Source organism: Canis lupus, chromosome 2 (assembly GCF_011100685.1).
Source record: "Canis lupus familiaris isolate Mischka breed German Shepherd chromosome 2, alternate assembly UU_Cfam_GSD_1.0, whole genome shotgun sequence".
Lineage (NCBI taxonomy): Eukaryota > Metazoa > Chordata > Mammalia > Carnivora > Canidae > Canis > Canis lupus.
The window spans coordinates 72,891,032-72,908,824 of record NC_049223.1 but is presented as its reverse complement, the minus strand read 5'-3'; the positions used below and the strand labels follow the sequence as shown (position 1 = coordinate 72,908,824).

At 48.6% G+C, this 17,793-nt stretch overlaps 1 protein-coding gene across 6 annotated transcripts in view; it reads left to right on the top strand.

Annotated features, from left to right (window-relative positions):
- RPS6KA1 (ribosomal protein S6 kinase A1) overlaps positions 1-14,702 on the top strand; it is a 36,723-nt gene extending 22,021 nt beyond the window's left edge. For all 6 annotated transcript variants that reach the window (XM_038531450.1, XM_038531453.1, XM_038531451.1 and 3 more), the window contains 9 exons: positions 500-630; positions 1,930-2,055; positions 2,278-2,367; positions 2,738-2,896; positions 11,322-11,483; positions 11,724-11,800; positions 12,065-12,182; positions 13,054-13,191; positions 13,732-14,702. In XM_038531450.1, the coding sequence (XP_038387378.1) occupies positions 500-630; positions 1,930-2,055; positions 2,278-2,367; positions 2,738-2,896; positions 11,322-11,483; positions 11,724-11,800; positions 12,065-12,182; positions 13,054-13,191; positions 13,732-13,854 (1,124 nt within the window). In that variant the 3' untranslated portion in view covers positions 13,855-14,702. The remainder of the gene's footprint in view (positions 1-499; positions 631-1,929; positions 2,056-2,277; positions 2,368-2,737; positions 2,897-11,321; positions 11,484-11,723; positions 11,801-12,064; positions 12,183-13,053; positions 13,192-13,731) is intronic.
- Positions 14,703-17,793: the final 3,091 nt, after the last annotated feature.

Sequence of the window (17,793 nt, the reverse complement as noted above, 5' to 3'; positions counted from 1 at the left end):
TTAGAGGGAACAGCATGTGCTGGGGAGCAGGGGCTCCTTTAAGGACCTGGGAAGTCCAGCGAGGCTGAGCTGTAGAGTGGGGACAGAGGAAGCTGAGATCACAAGGACCTCAGTTTGCCAGGCTGAGGAGTTGGGCTTTTTTCTGAGGGCAGAGGGGAGCACTTGAAGGCTTTGGGCTGGGGGTAGATTTGCAGTTGGGATCATCCTTCCTGCTGTTCTGCAGAAGATGGACCCGAAGGGGCAGACCTGAAAGGGGCACCCCAGAAAGGGATGAGGTGTCTTGGCCTGGGTCAGACGCCCAGTGTGTGTGGGATCTTTTCTGTTTCTTATGTGTCAGGGCTGGGCTGGTCTAAATACACATGAACGGATGGGCTTAACTGAAGCCCTCTCCACAGCCAGCTGCCGAGGCAGGCCTGGAGGCACCATGGTCTCCTTTTGCTGGGCTGCCTCGGGGTCAAGGGCACCTTCTCAGAGTTGCATCCCTCTCCTGTCCCTGCAGACTCCCCAGGCATCCCCCCCAGTGCTGGTGCCCATCAGCTGTTCCGTGGCTTCAGCTTCGTGGCCACTGGCCTGATGGAGGATGACGGCAAGCCTCGGGCCCCACAGGCACCACTGCACTCAGTGGTACAGGTGAGGGGGCAGGAGACTGCCACTTAGTTGTCTTTCCTACCTAGAAGCCACAAAGGCAGAACGGCTGACAATACAGGCTCCGGAGTTCAACCCCTGACTGTCACTGTGTGGTCCATTGGACCTCCCAACCTCTGTGGGCCCCAGTTCCTCTGTTTGTAAAACAGGGATGACAACATGGATATGCATTTCCCAGCAGAGCCAGGGACCTTGTAGAGCCTAGATAAATACATGTAAGGGGGTGCCCTTGCTGTGATGCTGTGGAGTGGCTGTCAGGTCCCTGACAAGGATGGGCTGGGGAGAAGGCTCATGTTTCCTCCCATTTGTCCCCCATTAGTACACTTTGCCAGCCCTGTGAGAAATTTAGAATTGAGAGGCATGAGCTTACTGCCGGGGTTCAGAGCTTCCAAGGTAAGGAACTTTGGATGAGACAGTTACCTTCCCAGTGCTCTATTTCCTCAGCTGTAAATGGGGGTGATGATAGAACATTTCTCCATAGGTGGTTTGTATGTGTAAAGTTAAGGTGACTAATATATTATACCATAGGGAGGTCTTTGTCCAGGACAAAGTTTTTTTTTTTTAAAGATTTTATTTATTTATTCATGAGAAGCACAGAGAGAGGCAGAGACACAGGCAGAGGGAGAAGCAAGCTCCATGCAGGGAGCGCCCCATGTGGGACTCCATCCCGGGACTCCAGGATCACACCCTGAGCTGAAGGCAGATGCTCAACCACTGAGCCACCTAGGCATCCCCAGGACAAATATTAAACCAGACTGGATACAAGGACAACAAGCCTGAACCAGGGGTCATGTGGTCACCTGCTGAAAAGTACTGTGAATAGGGCCACACACTAGGCACCACAGAAGCATTTGCTATTATGAATGGCTCAGAACTGTAAGACACCTCATGAGGTGGGCTATGACACCCCAGAAGGGGGAGGCAACTCACACAAGTTCACAGAAGGTGGCAGAGTTGGGACCCAGCTCAGGGCTCCTGCGTCCCTCAGGCCTGCCCTGCTTCCTCAGAGCCACAGATCTCTCGATGAGTGTGTTGTGGCTCTGTTGCCTGCCCCCCTCACCCCTGTCTAACCACAGCCTGGAGCCGTTGCAGGTGCCCATATAGAGTAGAAAACTGAGGCCCAAAGGGCCAGATTCTTGCTCAAGGTTACGGGACCAAGATTCTGCCCCAGGCCTCTGGCTCTTGCCTGGTGCCACCTCCACTGAGCCAAGGCCTTGGATGCTGGGGGATGACCCCCACATTCTAGAGTAGAGGATCAGCCCCACCTGTTGCTCTCTCCTACAGCAACTCCACGGGAAAAACCTGGTTTTTAGCGATGGCTACGTTGTAAAGGAGACGATTGGTGTGGGCTCCTACTCCGTGTGCAAGCGCTGTGTACATAAGGCCACTAATATGGAGTATGCTGTCAAGGTGAGCCTCTTGAGCGTGTCTCAGCCAAGGCTGCTGGGCTGTGGGGGGAGGCCAATGTAGTCTTGGCCCTTTGGTGGGGGAGGGTTGGTTCCTTAGGCTCTGTGGGTGAGTGAAAGTTATGTGGCTGAGACTGTCCCCCAAGGCCTACAGGGTGGGCTCCATGGCAAGGATGGACTCTGGAGACTGTCCTCCTGATATTGCCCATGTACTCTCTTTCCTCAGGTCATCGACAAGAGCAAGCGGGATCCCTCAGAAGAGATTGAGATTCTTCTGCGGTATGGGCAGCACCCCAACATCATCACTCTGAAAGACGTAAGTGGGGTCCTTGAGACTGGGATGGGGCTGGGGCACTCAACTCTGGGATTTGTCTCAGGACTACCATTCCTTTGATTTCTAATTTTCCTCTGCTCATGAGAGGAAAAGATCCTTGCTTCCCAAGTCCCTCCACTTCAGGCTCAGGCATTCTCAGGCATTCACTGCCCCTTGGTGGACCAGTGCCAACATCCTCCTGTCTAGGGAGGACAAGGCCCCAGATAAGTGAAGCCCCTGTGAGGGCCACTGAAGCACAGAGCAGAACACATGTCCAAGGCTCATGTCATTCTTTCCTGGCCTAGTGACCGGGTAACCAGGGGGCTCAAGCCTGGCATGGAGAGGAGGGACCTGATGATGAGGTCTCTGGCAGGTGTACGATGATGGCAAACACGTGTATCTGGTGACAGAGCTGATGCGGGGTGGGGAGCTGCTAGACAAGATCTTGCGGCAGAAATTCTTCTCCGAGCGGGAGGCCAGCTTTGTCCTGCACACCATCAGCAAAACCGTGGAGTATCTGCACTCCCAGGGGGTAAGTCTGGGGTAGGGGGCACTCAGTGGGGATGATGGGCTGCCGAGGGTCATACCATCACTACAGTGCATGAGCCATGGCCTGGCCCAGGCAGTAGTAGTCTTCAGCCAGCCAGACAGAGGGGAGACTAGGGATGGTGGGTGGGTAAGTAGATGCATGTAAGGAAGGGAAGGAGGGAGAGATGAGGCCAGATTGTGAAATGGACTGTTTACACAGTACTTACTGTGTGCCAGGCACCATGCTAAGTTCTTTCCTTACATTATCTCAATTGATTTTCACAACAATGCAATGAGGCAAGTGCTATTATTGGCCCCACTTTACAGGTAAGAAGACCAAGGCTCAGAGACGTGAGATCACTTGCCCAAGGGCACACAGCCAGGGAAAATAGAGCCAGAATGTCTGACTGAGGCCTGTGGTTGAAGAGCTACAGATAGAGCTGTGAGTTGGGAAGCAGCAGGGCCAGCAGGGAGTTGAATCTGGTTGTGGGTTTGGCTGCTAGGACAGAGGAAGTGGATGCAGGAAGAAATGCTGCTGGAAAGATAGCAGGTACTAGAGAAGAGGTATTTGTCTGAACCATACGACTTGGCCTTTATCATTGCATAGGATGGTGGTAGAAAATTTACTGTGGTGTGTATAGAAGCTGAAAGCAGAGTTAGCATGAGTTTCTCCCTGGAGAGATGATGTTTTGGGGTGCTTCCAAGTCAGACAGCGTGGGTTCTGGGATCCAACGATTAGCTGTGTCCAAGTCCAGTGTGTATGGTTGGGAAGGCCTCTCACCTCTCAGCCGCTTCCTTATCTGCAGACTCAGGATAGTGGGAGCCGCCACCTTGCTGCACTGGGGAGGAATAGGGCCAGATCATTGCTGTGCCTTTTTTTTTTTTTTAAGTTAACTTTTTATTAGCAACGATTTTAAACATATACAAAACTATGATAAGAGTATAATGACCCTCCAGATACCCATCACCCAGATTAAAGAATTGTTGAGATTTTTATCTCCCTTCTTCCCTTTCTCCCTTCTTCTCTTTCTTTTCTTTTTTCCTGTTTCTTTCTTCCCTTCCCTTCCTTTCTGCTCTCCTTCCTTCTTTCCTTCTTCTGCTTTCTCTCTCCCTCTCTTTCTTCTTCGATGTTACTGAAGTATTTCTCCCAACTTTTTATTGAGGAAAACATTCAAAGTTAAAAAGAATCTTATAGGGATGCCTGGGTGACTCAGTGGTTTAGTGCCTGCCTTTGGCCCAGAGTGTGATCCTGGAGTCCTGGGATCGAGTCCCGCGTTGGGCTCCCTGCATGGAGTCTGCTTTTCCCTCTGCCTCTGTCTCTACCTCTCTCTCTATGTCTCTCATGAATAAATAAATAAGTAAATTTTTTTTTTTTTAAAAAGAATCTTATAGTGAAAACCATTTCCCTTCTAGGTTCACCAAATCTTAACAATCTGCCACATTTTCTTGATCTTTGTTTCTCTCTTAGTCTCTACTTCTCTATCTTTATCTCTACATATAAATATACATTTTTTATAGTTGCATTTGAAAGGAAGTTGCAGACGCTATGACACTTGGCTCATAAATACCTATAATTAAAGTATTTTCTTTTGTTTATTTTTTAAGATTTATTTATTTATTCATGAGAGAGACAGACTGAGAGAGAGAGGCAGAGACATAGGCAGAGGAAGAAGCAGACTCCTTGCAGGGAACCTGACGTAGGCCTCGATCCGGATCCCGGGATCACGACCTGAGCTGAAGGCAGGCGTCCAACCACTGAGCCACCCAGGCATCCCTAATTAAAGTATTTTAAAACATATCTTAGACCTTTCATAATCTTAGTTGTAGATCCATAACTCTAAAAAAGACATTTTCTTTCATAACAACTCTCAAAATTAACAATTACTGTGTTCACGTAGTAGTCAATAGATACACTTCCCTATTGACCTTTCAAAAAATCTTTTTTGCCATTAGCATGTTGGAATCACAGTCTCTGCATGATTTACATCTTTCATTCACTTGTTACTCCCTTAAGTCTCTTTAAAAGCTAGGATAAAATTTGCGTACAGTAGATATTAAGTGTATAACCTGATGAGTTTTGTTAAATGTGGCATCATTTATGGCATCATTTTAATTGTTTCTGTATTGCCTATATTTCTGAAGTCTTAATTATATTCTGCATCAACTTCTTTTCAGAAGCAAGGAGTTAAAAAACACTTCATGGGGGCACCTGGGTGACTCAGCCAGTTAGGCACCTGCCTTTGGCTTGGGTCATGGTCCTGGGGTCCTGGGATTGAGCCCCGAGTCAGAATCCCTGCTCAGCGAGAAGCCTTCTTCTTCTTCTCCTCCCTGCTTGTGCTCTCTCTCACTGTCTCTCTCTCAAATGGATCAATAAAATCTTTTTTTTTTTTAAGATTTTATTTATTTATGAGAGACAGAGAGAAAGAGAGAGAGGCAGAGACAGAGGCAGAGGCAGAAGCAGGCCCCATGCAGAGAGCCCAATGTGGGACTCAATCCCAGGTCTCCAGGATCACGCCCTAGACCGAAGGCAGCGCTAAACCGCTGAGCCACCTGAGCTGCCCTAATAAAATCTTAAAAAATAAAAACAACAACACACACTTCATAGGAGGTGCAGTGTACTTCATATGGCATCACATCCCCAAGCACAGTGTAACTTGGCCCCCATTAGTCATTGGTCCTCTCAGGTGGTCACAGTCTAGGGATGAGTGAATGGGTGGCAAGTGGTGAGTGAGTCTGATGGTGTCTTGTAAAGACTTGCACCAGCCTTTCATGGTTTCATCCTTTCAGGATCTTCGCCTGAATTAATCATTTCATTAGAGTTTGCAAAAATGGCAATGTCTGATTCTGTCTAATTTATTAGGGAAGATTCTTTTGTAAAAAAAATAATCAGAGCTTTAATTTGGTTACCACATGTACTGCTTTAATGGTCATGTTTGAAGAAGTTTTGGCTTTTGAAATGGTCAGTGCAAATAGGCTAATATTTAAATAGATCAGGTCAGATAGTAAATGCTTCCTTTTCCTGTTTTGTTCTCAAGTGGGTGAGTACTAGGTAAAGTTACCCCAGGAAGGTTTAGAAGACAGAGCCAAAACAGTGAGTTTCCAGTGGGTCACCTAAAGCTCAAAGCAAGGACAGACTTTCTAGAGTAAGAGCTGCTTCCTTAAAAAAAAAAAAAAAAAAAAAAAAGAGCTGCTTCCTCTACTAGGGATATATAAACTCTAAATACAGACAACCACTTGGTGAGAGTGTTATGGGGAAAAGTTGTCTCTTTCCCCATGCCATGAGTCTGTGGGTCTCTAAATTTTCTGGCCCTTTCCAAATACCAGGGGAGATGATGAGGAAATGGGAAATTCTCATTGAGGGATTAGAAGGGAGATTCTTTGAGCTGATTATGAATTGGCAGTATCTGTAGTCTAGAAGCTGGGAATCTCCTAAGAGGGATGGGAAGGGGATGACCAGGAACAGGGCCCACTGGGACCTTCTCTTTGATTTAATGTTATCTTTTTATTGAAGTATTACATAAACATGAATCATAATGTACAAGTCAGTAAATTTTCATAAAGTGAATAAACACACACATAACCAGCACCCAGATTGAGAATCAGAGCTTTTCTAGTTTCCCCAAATTCCCTCATATCCCTTCCAGGCCCTGCACCCTTCCCGAGGATAACCATTCTACGCTAACTGCTAATAGCTTAGATTAGTTTTCCCTGTCTTTGAATTTTACATACACATACTCTGTTGTATCTGGCTTCCACCACACCACATGCTCTCTGGGATTCCTCTACCCTGTTGCCCTGTGACTGTAGCTTCCTCATCCTCATTTCTGTGTAACTTCTGCTGTATGAACAGACAATGCTTTGATTGTCCATTCTACTGTTAATGGACATTGAGTTGTTACCAACTTTTGACTATGACAAGTAAATAATGTTGCTGTAAGATTCTAGCACTGTCTTTTGGTGACTACACATGTGTGGCTTTTGTTATTGTTGTTGTTGTTTTTTAAAGATTTTATTTATTTGAGAGAGAGAGAGAGAGAGAGAGAGAGAGAGGGAGGGAGGGAGAGACCATGAGCAGGGGGAGGGGCAGAGAGAGAGGGAGAAGCAAACTCCCCATCCAGTAGGGAGCCCGATGTGGGACTCGATCCCTGGACCCCAGGATGATGACCTGAACCAAAAGCAGATGCCCAACTGACTGAGCCACCCAGGAGCCCCACACATGTGGGTTTTAATGCTGTGTACAGACCTAGCAGTGGACCCTCCGGGTTGCAGTGTGCGTGTGTGTGTGTGTGTGTGTGTGTGTGTGTGTGTGTGTTCATCTTTAGTAGGTGATTCCAAACAGTTCTCCAAAGCTGTTTTGCCAGCTTACAGCCCCTCCAGAGTGTGTGGGAGTTCTGGTGCTTGCCAACACTTGGGCTTTTGCATCATTTTAATCCTAGCCATTCTGGTAGACATGGAGCGCTTTCTCATAGCGGTTTTCATTTGCATTTCCCTGATGACCAGTGAAATTGAGCACCTCTTTGTGGGTTTATTGCCTTCTTTCATAAAATGCATGTTCAAGGCCTATGTTTATTTTCAAAAATTGGGTTGTCTGCCTGTTTCATCTTATTTTGCAAGAGTTCTTTAACACATGGAGCCCTTTTAAGCCTAGCTTCCCTCATGTTGTTTCCAGAAGGGCCCCCACTATGCCCAGGATGGCCTGTTTGAGAACTCAGTAGAGAGTCACACTTTGGCTTCTCTGCTTAACCAGATGATTTCCACAGAAGAACTTCACTGTGTGTGTGTGTGTGTGTGTGTGTGTGTGTGTGTGTGGCTGGTCTCAGGTGCCTAAATGCATATCCTTTAGTGATGGAGATAATGACAAAGGTGTGGCTGCTCACGGTAGCGGGCATTACACAGCAGTTCCCACAGGCCAGAGTCCTAAGCACTTCACATATCAACTCACTTAATTGTCTCAACAAACAATTGGAAGTGGGTATCGTCATTATGCCCATTTTATAAGTGAGAGAGCTGAGGCTCTGAGAGTAAGTAAAAGTCTCCTTGCTAATCTGGCTTCCCAGTCCTCTAGTTTTCTGATCCTTGTTGTCCTATAGTCTCTAAGAGCTTTTATTTTTTTTAAGCTTTTATTTATTTATTCATGAGGGATACAGAGAGATAGGCAGAGACATAGACAGAGGGAGAAGCAGGCTCCTCACAGGGAACCTGATGTGGGACTCGATCCCTGGACCTGGGATCATGCCCTGAGCTGAAGGCAAACGCTCAACCTCTGAGCTACCCAGGTATCTCTCTTTAAGAGCTTCTTAACAAGCACTCACTGTATCTTAACATCCAGCCTGAAGTTAAGGGTTCAGCCCAGAGAGTACTGGAGTTACTATGATCTGGTATACTGTCATAGTACTGTTACTATGACAGAGTAGCTGTCATTTCCCATGCCCTGTGCTAAATATTCCTGGTACAGAACTTATATGCTCCTTCCTGACTCAGCACAGTCACCAGCCCCATTTTCTAGGTGAGAAAACAGGGCTAGAGTGATTAAGTGACATGCCCAAGATCACGATACAGGCTATTAAAGCCAGGATTCACACCCTGGCCTGACTGTATCACCAGCCTGCCAGAGACCACAGCCTACTACTCAGTGGCTACATTTGACCTGCACACATATTTTGTTTGGCCTGCGAGATGTAGGGTGGTTTTTGTTTTGCTTTTGGTTTGGTTGAGTTGGGGAACATGGCCACTTTTGAAACCTGGGTCTAAGCGGCTATGTGGTGACTGTCAGCTGGAGTAGGTTAGGTAGCAGCTGCCCCTTTAGACTGGTTTGCATGGCTCCCTCTCAGCCTGGCTTCCCTCATTGCTTGCACAGCCTGTTGTGCTTTTCAGAGCATACCCTACCCTTTCCCTCACACCTCACACATACGCCTAGGGGACAGGTATCAGAATCACTGTTGGGGCTACCTGCCATAGTGAGCCACAGTTACCTGTAGGAGTTTGTTGTTTCTCTGTGTTGTGTTAGGGCAGGATAAAGATTGAGAACTTTCATATCCTCATTTCCTGAAAGTGTCATCTGTGTCATGCTAAACTAAAAAGACTGTGGAATTAAGGTCAGAGCTGGGTTCAAGTCTCACCTCTGCTTCTTACTTATATGAGCAAGTCCATTCTCTTCTCATAGCCCCTGTTTCCTTCTCTGTAAAATAGAGCCGGCAGCCCCTGCCCTGCCCACTGACCTAGGTATAACTGGCAGCCCCCAGGAGATCATGGTCAGGAGAGTACTCTGTAAGGAAGATCACCCATACAGGGTAGTTGGTGTCCTCAGCTAAGCATCCCTGACTCTGGGAAGCTTGGCTGGGCCCTTCCCAGGGAAGAGAATCTACATTCTTAGGGTATGGCCTTCTCTTTGGGGCCATATGATTGCATTAGGAAGGACAGAGCCCAAGGAATTGATCGGGTACTGTCCAGGAGGAGGCTTCCCAAGGGTTTGGGTATAGTTCACAGTGTGTCGCCAAGACCACTTTGCCAGTGTAGCCCTCTCCTCCTCATCTGGCACTGTTCCCTCTGTGGAGGCGGACTGTCCTGAGCTGTGTCTACTCTCCAACCTTCCTGTCCCACACGTACCTGCTAGAGGACTTTGGGGCTCGACTGGGACTGTGAAGGAATCATCTCATAAAGCCAACTAATCTGTGAGAATCAACTAACCTCACCTGCAAGATCTCTCCATGTTTCAGAGGTAGATTTGTTCCTTCACTGCACAGAGTTCACTTAGCACTTGCTCTGTGCTTGGTGCTAGAGGTAAGCAGGCATTCTGCAGACAGATATGGTTATTTATGGTTGAAGGAGCCTTCATTGGCCTGAGCTCAGGACACTTGAGAGGATGTGGTTGGTGGACAATGAAGCTGGAATGGATAGCCGAGCCCCCCACACCAAGATGTGGACTTTGAGCTTTATCTTGCAGGTAGTAGGGAGCCATTGAATGTTTTTGACACCACCCTGTTAGCTCATGGGAGGAGGAGCAAGAGGGTAAGACCGAATTTAGTCTGAGATGTGTTGGGTTTGAGGGTCTGTGGAACATTCAGTGGTTGTTATCTGGTAGGCAGCTATATGATCCTGGACTCAGGAAAGTTCTGGGCTAGGGTTGGCGATCTGAGAGTGGTCGATAATTAGGTAATGGAGGAGTAGCTATATATATAACCCTACAGAGGGAGGGGGGAGGATGGAAAGTGGAGTGGTACATCCCCCTCCGATTACAGAGGAGCAGGCCAGAGGAGTCATTTGCTTCAGGGCTCAGTAGTGTCATTCAGGCATTCAGTAGATGCTCATTGAATACCTACTGTGTGCCTGGAACTATTCTAAATGTTGAGATACAGCAGAGATCAAAATACCCATGGAAGTACATTGCAGTGGGTAAATTCAAAAAAACAATTATTTAAATATTATATCAAATGGTGGTAAAATGCTATAGATAAAAATAAAGCAGGATAAGGAAACTAAGGAGTACTACTTGGTGATTGCTATTTTATATGGAATGGTCCAGGGAAGTCCTCACTGAAAAGGTAATATTTGAGCTGAGACCTGAAAGAAACAAGAGAATGAACCAAGCAGATGCTTAGGGGAAGAATGTTCCTAAAATAGGAACAATAAGTGCAAAGGCCCTGAGGCAGGAGTGTGCTTGGCATGTTGAAGGAAGTGCAAAGAGGCTGGTGTGGCTGAAGCTGATTGAGCAAGGAGGAAGGTGCTAGAGGACATAGAGTGCAAGAGATGTGGTTGAGAGGGAGGGGAGAGATCAAGTGGGGCCACGTAAGCCTTTTTAAAGGACCTTACCTCTTAAGAGGAAAAGCCTTGGAGGAGTTCCAGCCAGGATAACATGATCTGACTTATGTTTAACAGGATCACTCTGGCTGCTGTATTTAGAACAGACTGTAGGAGGCAGGGCAGAAGCAGGGAGACCAGCTAGGAGGTGGTTGCCATAATACAGGGGCAGACGATAGGGTTCCTGGTTGGGATCAGTGCTGCCAGTAGCAGGGTTGGAAACTGATTGGGCTCTGGATATATTTCAGTGGTAGAGACAGCAGAGTTTGCTGATGCCATGATTGAAGAATGTAAGAAAAAAAGAATTGAGAAGGACTCTTTGGATTTTGACCCAAGCAATGGGAAGCATTGATGGAGTTGTCTTTAGGAAAAACTGTGATAAGCAGACTTGAGGGGAGAAATAAGTAGAGTTTGGACAGGTGTAATTAGGGCTGCCTCGCAGATATCCACATGAAATTCCAGTTGGTAGTTCCAGCAACACTAAGAGCCCCATTTCAGCCCCTTCCCTTTCTTTCAGATTCTGGGTACTTCTGTCCCTCTCCTGGCCTTCTTCCTAACTGTCTCATCCCTGGCAGTAGACCTGGGCCTCTAGCAGCCTGCCCACAGCAACTGACTGGACCCTCTGCTCCTAGGTTGTTCATAGGGACCTCAAGCCCAGCAATATCCTGTACGTGGACGAGTCTGGGAACCCTGAGTGCCTACGCATCTGTGATTTTGGCTTTGCCAAGCAGCTACGGGCAGAGAATGGGCTCCTCATGACACCTTGCTACACTGCCAACTTTGTGGCACCTGAGGTGAGTGTTCCAGCCTCCTTACCTGCAAGAGTAAGGGGTCTGGCATAGGAGACCTCATGCCCTTTTACAGAGGCCCCACACTGTCCAGGATTCCAGTCTGTATGGTCTCAGCTTAGGTACCAATCCCAGCCCGTGGTTGGGATCCTTGTCCTATGCTTTGGGGAGTAGCACACTAACATATGTGGCCGCTTGCTGCTGCTCTCTAGACTAAGCACCCTCCCCTGCCTTCCTTCCTGCCAGGTGCTGAAACGCCAGGGCTATGATGAAGGCTGTGACATCTGGAGCCTGGGCATTCTGCTGTACACCATGCTGGCGGGGTGAGTGACCCCTCCCCCCTGCCCCTTCTTCCAGCCCTGGTACACAGGTAGGAGGGGTGCTTGTCTGATGCGAGAGACTCAGGCCTGCCTCAGGAAGGTCTGAAGATAGGGACATGGCCCTGCCTTTGGGAGCCCCACATGGAAGGGGAAGATACTGCCCTGGGGAGTACCCAGTCTGAAGGGAGAAACACAGCTCCCCACACCCACACCCACCCCAGGATGGAGGCCAGAGGCTATACCCAGACTGGGTGGACTTTTCTCCAGATACACTCCATTTGCCAACGGACCCAGTGACACACCAGAGGAAATCCTGACCCGGATCGGCAGTGGGAAGTTCACCCTGAGTGGGGGAAATTGGAGCACAGTTTCAGAGACAGCCAAGGTGAGTCTGTGAGGCCCTGTTCATTTGGGGTGGCGAAGCAGGGTCCTATCCCAGGGCTTTTTAGCAATTCATAAATAGGTGACCTGCAACCTCGTTTCTGCAAGTGGAATGTTTCACAAATCCCTGATGCTATATTTCCCCAAGTGGAAGATTCCCAGGCAGACTACCCTCCTACCTTGTTTGGACCACTTGGTGATCATTCATGGCTCTTCCCATGTTCTGAGCCCTGTGGGGGACAGAACTGCCATGATCACAGCCCCTGCCTTGTGGGAACTTGGTGTGAGGAGACCTACAGGCTTGCCTACAAGGAACAGAGATGCCAGGCAACAGAGAAAGGCAGGTCCTCCTCCAGGGCTGCAGGTGTTGGAGGTGTGGGGCAGATACTGACTACGTCAAGCAGAGGCCTTCTCAGAGGAGGGGACATTTGAGCTCTCACTGTTAGCAAACTTCCTGTTATGGGAGCCTCTGTGCCAGACAACGGGTTGAGCCCGTGATAAATAGTCCCTCACATCTGCCTTATGAGGCAGATACTGTTGTTCTCTCTCTTTCTCTGAGGGGAAACTGAGGCTCAGAGAGCTGAAGTAATTTGCCCAGGATACTTAGCTAATAAGCAGAAGAATCAAGTTTTGAATCTGAGTCTGCCTCTTCTCAATCTTAGTTTCTCCCCACCTTCCTGCATGGCTTCTAGAAGGTGAAAGAGAAAGGAAAGGACTTTCCAGGAAGAAGTCCCAAAGAAGGGCATGTGCTTGGGGAGGCCTTGGAGTGATGTGGAGAATGGATGACAGAAAGGGTTCAGGCTGGAGATGGTGGACTTAGCTGTGTGCTCCCCTGCCAGCTCCTCCCACCGACCCTCTTATTGCTGTGCCCCCAGGACCTGGTGTCCAAGATGCTGCATGTGGACCCCCACCAGCGCCTCACAGCTAAGCAGGTCCTGCAGCACCCATGGATCACCCAAAAAGACAAGCTCCCTCAGAGCCAGCTGTCCCACCAAGACCTGCAACTTGTGAAGGTATGACCACTCTGGGCTGCTGGGCATCTGGTGGCCCAGGCCAGGGTTCCATGGGCAAGAACTTGGGTGGCATAGCCTGGAGATGCCATATCTGTCTGTCCTCAGGGAGCCTCAGTCTAATACACAAGGGTGTCAACAGTCCTCTGGGGGACACAGGCTCTGAGCTCTGAAGCTTCTAGTCTGAGGAGGAGGCAGGACTAATGAGCATGAAGGACCACCAAGGCTAGATTAACAGGGGGCTGGGGATCTCTGGGTGGCTCAGCGGTTTGGCGCCTGCCTTTGGCCCAGGGTGTGATCCTGGAGTCCCGGGATCAAGTCCCACATCAGGCTCCCTGCATGGAGCCTGCTTCTCCCTCTGCCTATGTCTCTCTCTCTCTCTCTCTCTCTCTCTCTCTATCTCATGAATAAATAAATAAAATCTTAAAAAAAAAAAAACGGGGCTGGGTGGTGTAGAGCACTGAGAGAGGCTGGGGAGCACATGTCCCTGCTCCCACTTGTACCTCCGACCATTATGATCTGACCTCTCACCTTCTTTTCCAGGGAGCCATGGCGGCTACATACTCTGCACTCAACAGCTCCAAGCCCACCCCTCAGCTGAAGCCCATCGAGTCATCTATCCTAGCCCAGCGGCGGGTGAGGAAGCTGCCTTCCACCACCCTGTGAGAGGCAAAGGCATCCAGGCCGCATGGCGGTGCTAGCTTGATGGAGGCAGCATACTTCCCAGAGGGAGCAGGCCTGAATCACAGGGCCAGAGGGAGCAGAGCCCGAACGGGCCCAGGAAGCAGCCAGCCCAAATCACCCCTGCTGAGGGTGTGAGAAGTGCCTTCTCCTTCCCCAGGATGGACTCTTCTCAGCTCATGTTCTGCTGGTTGAAATCAATTCACTGTACAAACTCTCATCTTTTTTTAAGAAAAAACTGGCGTCAACTGCCATGGATTTTTATAAGATCCATTTGCCTTTCTGGGAGCAGAAAGAGCCAGTGCAGCCCCAGGAGGGGCACTGAGTCACACCAGGGCTCTCTGTGGCTGAGAATCCGTAGAGCTTTGGCATCCTACCCTGGGGAACCCCACGACCGGCCATCTGTAGCCATCTGCACATACCTCCAAGGCAGTCCAGCACCACCTTCCAGAGCCCTTGGCTGTTTAGCAGAACTTGCTCTATCCACGGTCAGCTCCTTTTCCGTTCTGTTCTGCTGGGGGTTGGGTGGGGGTGTCTAAACCTCTTCCTGACAGAAGAGAGGACCAAGACCCCAGAGCCTCCAGCTCAGGCACCAGCATCTACACTGGCTCTGCTGTGGGTTCCCTGCAATGAGATTGGGCAGCCCCAGGAGGAAGATCCAGAAAGCACTTTTTGGCTGACTTGTGTTGGAGTCTGCTACAGGACAGAGTTCACAGGAGGCCTGTGGGGTGGGCCAAGAGGGGCAGGGGCTCTTTTTCATTTCTTCCTCAGCTGGTTACTCAGGGTTCATCTGTCCATGGCCTTTCTAATAAACTTGCAGTTGAGTTGAAGCATGCTTGCCTCCACTTTTCATCCCTGAATTTCCCCTCTCTGCTGTTGGGTATTGAGGACTTTGGCAGCAACAAGAAATGGACCAGGGCCAATGAGCCCAGCTGCTTGGAACTCAGGTCATTTGGGGAGCATGTGGGAGTACCACCAGCCCTTCCTACACATTCCTGCCAGGGGATTCCTTCCATTCCATGGTATTAATAATAGTAACAGTATTATTAGCCACCAGCGATCAAGTGCCAGACACTGTACCTGAGCCTTACATGTATATCTCATTTAACCTTAACACTGTGATGTAAATGCTATTCAGTTACCAACTCTGTTTATAGATGGGGAAATAGAGGCTCAGAGAGGGGAATGACATTTTCTCCACAGTAAGTATTTTCTTACCCACCTTGGCCCTGCTCCAGATACTGGTGAAGCAAGTAGAAAACAAGGTCATTGTTTTCATGGGTCTTTCCTCCTACTAGGGGAAATGGACAATTAACAAACTGAAGTCAGCTATGAACAAGACATATGCAGGATTAAATTGGGGTATGAGCTGGCATGATGTGGAAAGCCTCTGTGAGGAGGTGACCCAGAAGTTGAGATTGAATGATAAGGGGCTATCCAACACTGGGAGGCAGGGCAGAGCCTGGACAAAGCCCCCAAGCGGGGAACAGCCTGGGCATGCCCAGGGAGGAACCAAAGAAGCCAATCAGGGCCAGGGATTTGCATGAGATGAGGTTGGAAAGGAAGGTGGGGCTGGTCATACTGGGCTTTGTGGCCCAAGATAAGGAATTTGGGTTTAATTCCAAATAAAATGTAAGCTTCTAGAAGAAGTTAAGCAGAAGAATGACATGATTTGGTTTACATTTTCAAAAGATGACTGACTAATGTGTTGAGAATTAGTGGGGGTGGGGTGGCAGCAAGCAGGAAGCTGAGTGACCAGGTTAGAGGCTACTGCAGTGGCTCAGATAAAAGATGAAGTTGCCTGGACTAGGACAGTGGGAGAGGAGATGGGGAGAGAGTGAACAGGTAGGATATGCTTTATAGATAGACAGCATTTGCTGGCAGTTTGGACATAGAGGTTAAAAGAAAAAGATTTACAATATCTTCCAGATTTTTGACTTGAGCAGCGGAACACTGAGGGAAATGTGGAGGAACAGGTTTGAGAATTCTATGGGAGATACCTTTTAAATACCCAAACAGAGGGCAGCCCCAGTGGCTTGGCGGTTTAGTGCCGCCTGCAGCCTGGGGTGTGATCCTGGGGACCCTGGATCCAGTCCCACTACAGGCTCTCTGCATGGAGCCTGCTTCTCCCTCTGCCTCTGCCTCTCTCTCTGTCTCTATGAATAAATAAATAAAGTATTTTTAAATAAATAAATAAATAAATAAATACCCAAACAGAGGGATCCCTGGGTGGCTCAGCGGGTTTAGTGCCGCCTTCAGCCTAGGGCATGATCCTAGAGACCCAGGATCAAGTCCTATGTCGGGCTCCCTGCATGGAGCCTGCTTCTTCCTCTGCCTGTGTCTCTGCCTCTCTCTCTGTGTGTGTCTCTCATGAATAAATAAATAAAATATTTAAATTAATTAATTAATACCCAAATAGAGATGTCAGCTAAGAGTTGTAACTAGAAGTTGGAGTTCTGGAGAGAGGTCTGGATTGGAAGTATAAATCTGGGAGTCATTAGCTTAGAGGAAGTTTATAGAGCCAAGAGGCTGGGCTTTTGCAACTGTGGTCCACAGACCAGCAGCAACAGCAGTGTCTGGGAACTTGTTAGAAATATGGAATCTGGGATCCCTGGGTGGCGCAGTGGTTTGGCGCCTGCCTTTGGCCCAGGGCGCGATTCTGGAGACCCAGGATCGAATCCCACATCGGGCTCCCGGTGCATGGAGCCTGCTTCTCCCTCTGCCTGTGTCTCTGCCTCTCTCTCTCTCTCTCTGTGACTATCATAAATAAATAAATAATTTAAAACAAAAAAAAGAAAAAGAAATACGGAATCTGGGTCCCATCCCCAGACCTACTCAGATTCTATATTTTAACAAGATCTACATATGGTTTGTGTACATGCTAAAGTTTGAGAAGTGCTGTTCTAGGGACTCAGCAGAGAAGAAAAGGGGCTGGAGCATGCTAGCACTTCAAGGTGGCACAGAGGAGAGAGAGCCAGCAGAGGAGAGAGCCAGTGAGCAAGGCCTGCCAGTCTGGCAAGATTTGAAACCTTATGAACCAGGGCTTTTGCTCCTGTTATTTCTCAGCCTCTCCACTTTGTAGGTTAGAATGCCAAGGCCTCAGAGGTAAATAAATCCTGTTAGGATGGAAGGAGTTTTGCTTTGTTTTTTAAGATTTTATTTATTTATTCATGAGAAACAGAGAGAGAGAGAGAGGCAGAGACAAGCAGAGGGAGAAGCAGTCTCCCTCCAGGGAGCCCGATTAGGGGACTTGATCTCAGGACCCCGGGATCACAACCTGAGCCAAAGGCAGACACTCAACCACTAAGCCACCCAGGTGCCCCAGGATGGAAGGAATTTCTGACACGAGCAGCTCAGCTTCAGAATTGGCCTAAGCATGCAGGTTCTGAGCTAGCAGCCTCACCGTGGGAGCAGGGAAGGCAAGGGCTAAGGGCTGTGAAGTCCCAACGGCTAAGAAGCCCTCCTGAACACCCACTGACACACAGTGCTGACCCCTTGAGACTCAATTTCTCCATCTGTGCAGTGAAACCAACATGGTCTGTCCTGCCCACCACACAAGGTTGTCCTCCCTTGGCCTCTTCACACCAACTGGAATCCTGAGCATCATCCCTGACTCCTTCTCCCACTTCCCACATCCACTCTGCATCCTAGCCCCATCAATTCCATCTCCTAAATATTTGGGGGATTTATCCCTTCCATCCTCCCTGTCCTCATATTTTTGTTCTTTGCCACAGCCTACTAATTCCCTCCAGTCTTATGTGTCCCCATCATCCTTTAGAATTACAAATCCAACCCAACATCTGCCCTGGAGTGGCTCCTCATAGTCCACAAGATAGAGTTCAGTCTGACAGTGTCCTGTGTGATCTCGCCCCTGCTGAACATCAGCTCTTATAACTTGTCCTCATACTGCTCACAAAACCCAAA